This window comes from Engraulis encrasicolus, unplaced genomic scaffold (genome assembly GCF_034702125.1).
Source record: "Engraulis encrasicolus isolate BLACKSEA-1 unplaced genomic scaffold, IST_EnEncr_1.0 scaffold_973_np1212, whole genome shotgun sequence".
Classification (NCBI taxonomy): Eukaryota; Metazoa; Chordata; class Actinopteri; order Clupeiformes; family Engraulidae; genus Engraulis; species Engraulis encrasicolus.
In genome coordinates this window covers 1-2,923 of record NW_026946328.1, presented here as the reverse complement: position 1 = coordinate 2,923, position 2,923 = coordinate 1, and the positions used below count along the sequence as shown (strand labels likewise).

The following is a 2,923-nucleotide window of genomic DNA, read 5'->3' as shown; positions in this document are numbered from 1 at the left end:
GTAGGCGCGGGCACATTCATAGTGCAGGGTTCTGCCACAGGATTATGGCCAATAAATGAAGCTGGAGTTGGTGGGTGAGGGGTGAGGGTATTGGGAGGGCATCATACAAACACTGCTAAGTTCTGAGACGAGACGTCACTCATGACATCACAATAGAGGAGCCATGACTACAGATGGAGCACTGCACAATAGAATGTCCAAAAGCATTGTGACATCAGCGGAGGACAGGTGTTGCTGGTGAGTGGGCGGGGCCAAGATAATGTACACACCTGCACAGAGCTGCGGCCTGCAGGCCCCTGATAGCACCAGTTTTATTTTCACAATCCTTGGAAAAAACGTACTTTATCATAACTGCAGGAGTAAAAGTTGGATTCTTTTATGCGTCTAAAATCTCTAAAAAATAAGAGTTAGAAATCTGTCAAAACAATCTCTTTTTATAACGTTCTCTGACACAATTTGAGAATTCCACAAAATCATAACATTAGAAAGCATAACATCAATGAAATTAGATTCACTTAATAGAAAGAGACAAAGCATATTGTATACAATGATCTATTTTACCAAGAGTGCTACAAAAACCATCCCAGAGGCAGCACTACATGCTCTCTTGTGTGTCTGTGTGTGTGTGTATGTGTGTCTGTGTGTGCGAGTGTGTGTGTTTGCATTTTGACAAAACCACCTCCCAACATTACACAAATCCCACACTCAGTGTTCGGCTAAAGAGTGGAGGAGACAACTGAGGTGTGTGCAGTGCACATTCACGCACACCACAGGCACATTTGACCTCGTTTCACCCTCTCAGATATAAGCTATACAAATTACACAGAAACACTGCATCCCACCCTCAACCCCCCTCACATAACATTGCATTACACCCCTCCCACCCACCTGAAGTTATTCCCTCCCTTGCCCTCCCCCACCCAAATAATCTGCGTGTGCCCTCTCTTCAGACCTTTGTACGAGTTAGCTGCGAGTCTGTGAGTGTGTTGGAGTATCCGTGTTTGGCGCCCCACAGTAGAAAAATACTTATGAACACATAAAGTAACAGCATATCATGGTGATGAGGGGGTGCACCTACTGTGGGGTAGGGCGTCAGAGTTGTGTGTATGTCTGTGTGTGTGTGTGTGTTTTTGAGAGAGGTACTGAGTGACAAATTCAATTCCCGCCTGCTTATCAATAAATTTGTGCCAAAGCACCATGGCTGACAACAGCAGTCAATAACCCATATAAACAAACAAACAAACAAAAACATCCAAACAGAAAAATAAAGTATCGGACAAACATACAGAAAAAACAAACATGCAGACGGACAACACCAGTTCGTTTTTCAGTTCGTTCCTGGAACTTAATTGGGAAGGGGGAGCTGGAGTGTGTACATGTGTAAGTGTGTGTGTGTGTGTGTGTGTGTGTGTGTGTGTGTGTTTGGTGTTCACATGTTTGGGTTATGTACGAGTGTACAGTATAAAACACAAAACGTGACAGTGTGTGTATATATAAGACATATATAATATATATTAAAGTATGTGTGTCAATATCTATATAGCAAGAATAGGAGTGTGTGTGTGTGTGTGTGTGTGTGTGTGTGTGTGTGTGTGTGTGTGTGTGTGTGTGTGTGTGTGTATGTGTGTGTGTGTGTGTTTGTTTAATACATGACCCCCTGGGTGGTCTCTGGGGTGGTTTCCCCGTCGGAGGGAAAGTTCGAGTTGAGCAGGGCCTCCATGTAGGCCACGTACCCCGAGCTGGGGGTGTAGGAGTCGGGCTCCTGCCCCGGGGCAGGCTGCTGAGGCTGCTGCTGCTGAGGCTGCTGCTGCTGCTGCTGGGACTGGCCTGGGGGCTGCGAGGACTGGCCTGGGGGCTGCGGCGCAGGATTCTGGGCTGCATGCTGGGTTGGATTCTGGGCCATGTTGTTGGGCATGGGGCTTGGGGAGTTGGCCTGTAAGGGAGAGGAGGGGGGGTTGGGTTGCGTCGGTGACCCCAGAGGGGTGGGGATGTGGCCGTAGGGCCCGGGGGCTGGCATGACAGTGGCGGTGCCAGGACGCGGGACTGGGGCCGGGGGTGGGGGTGGTGGTGGTGTGTTTGCGGAGGGGCTGGGGGAGCTGCGGGTCCGGTGGTGTGGTGGGTGACGTGCAGGCGGGGGCTGTAGGGGGCCGGCTGCTGTGTCTGGGGGGGTTGTGAAGGGGGGGTCGGGGTTGGAGTGGGCAGGCGCGGCCTCTTGGCTGCCTGAGCTTCGCTGTCGTCCTCCTCCTGTGGAGGCTGCGTGTCCATTGGCTGCTGCGGTGGTTGTTGCTGCTGCTGCTGCTGCTGCTGCTGCTGCTGCTGCTGCTGCTGCTCATTCGTCAGGACCTGGACACACACACACCATCAGTATTTACAAAGCCTGGGACCTGACTGAATTGTGTGTGTGTGTGTGTGTGTGTGTGTGTGTGTGTGTCTCACCAGGCGTGCGCTGACTCTCTTGGGCAGCTCCTGTTCCAGTGTGTAGATCTCTGAACGCTTCAGAAGCAGCTGCGACTCATCCTGAAACTCCACCTGGACAACAGGTAAACACAGGTCAGCCGCGTATTCCAGAAAACAGGCTTAGTTACACCCCAGTTACACACACTTCACCCTAGAATCATCAAACCATCAGGATGAACTGCATTACACAAGAACCACTCCTTCACTCTTTTTTTAAACCTGCCTTTTTTTTTTTTTTTTTACTGCGTAGACTTCCTACATTGTGTGTGTGTGTGAAAAGTACCTGGTAACAATGGCGTGTGTGTGCCTTGATGGAAGAGGCAGCGATTATCTGTCTGTCTGTGGTGTAGGTGTGTGTGTGTTACCTGGTAATGGTGTTGTGTGTGTGCCTTGATGAAGGAGGCGGCAAGCATCTGTCTGGCTGTGCAGTAGGTGTGTGTGTGTGTGTGTGTGTGTGTGTGTGTGT

The 2,923-nt window shown here is 50.1% G+C and overlaps 1 protein-coding gene across 1 annotated transcript; it reads right to left on the bottom strand.

Annotated features, from left to right (window-relative positions):
* Positions 1-280: 280 nt before the first annotated feature.
* On the bottom strand, positions 281-2,529 carry LOC134445063 (nuclear receptor coactivator 6-like; the record flags this gene model as incomplete). The annotated part of the gene is made up of 3 exons (XM_063194178.1): positions 281-2,096; positions 2,129-2,343; positions 2,437-2,529. Coding segments are annotated over 3 exons (762 nt in total), but the record flags the coding sequence as incomplete, so codon positions are not given.
* Positions 2,530-2,923: the final 394 nt, after the last annotated feature.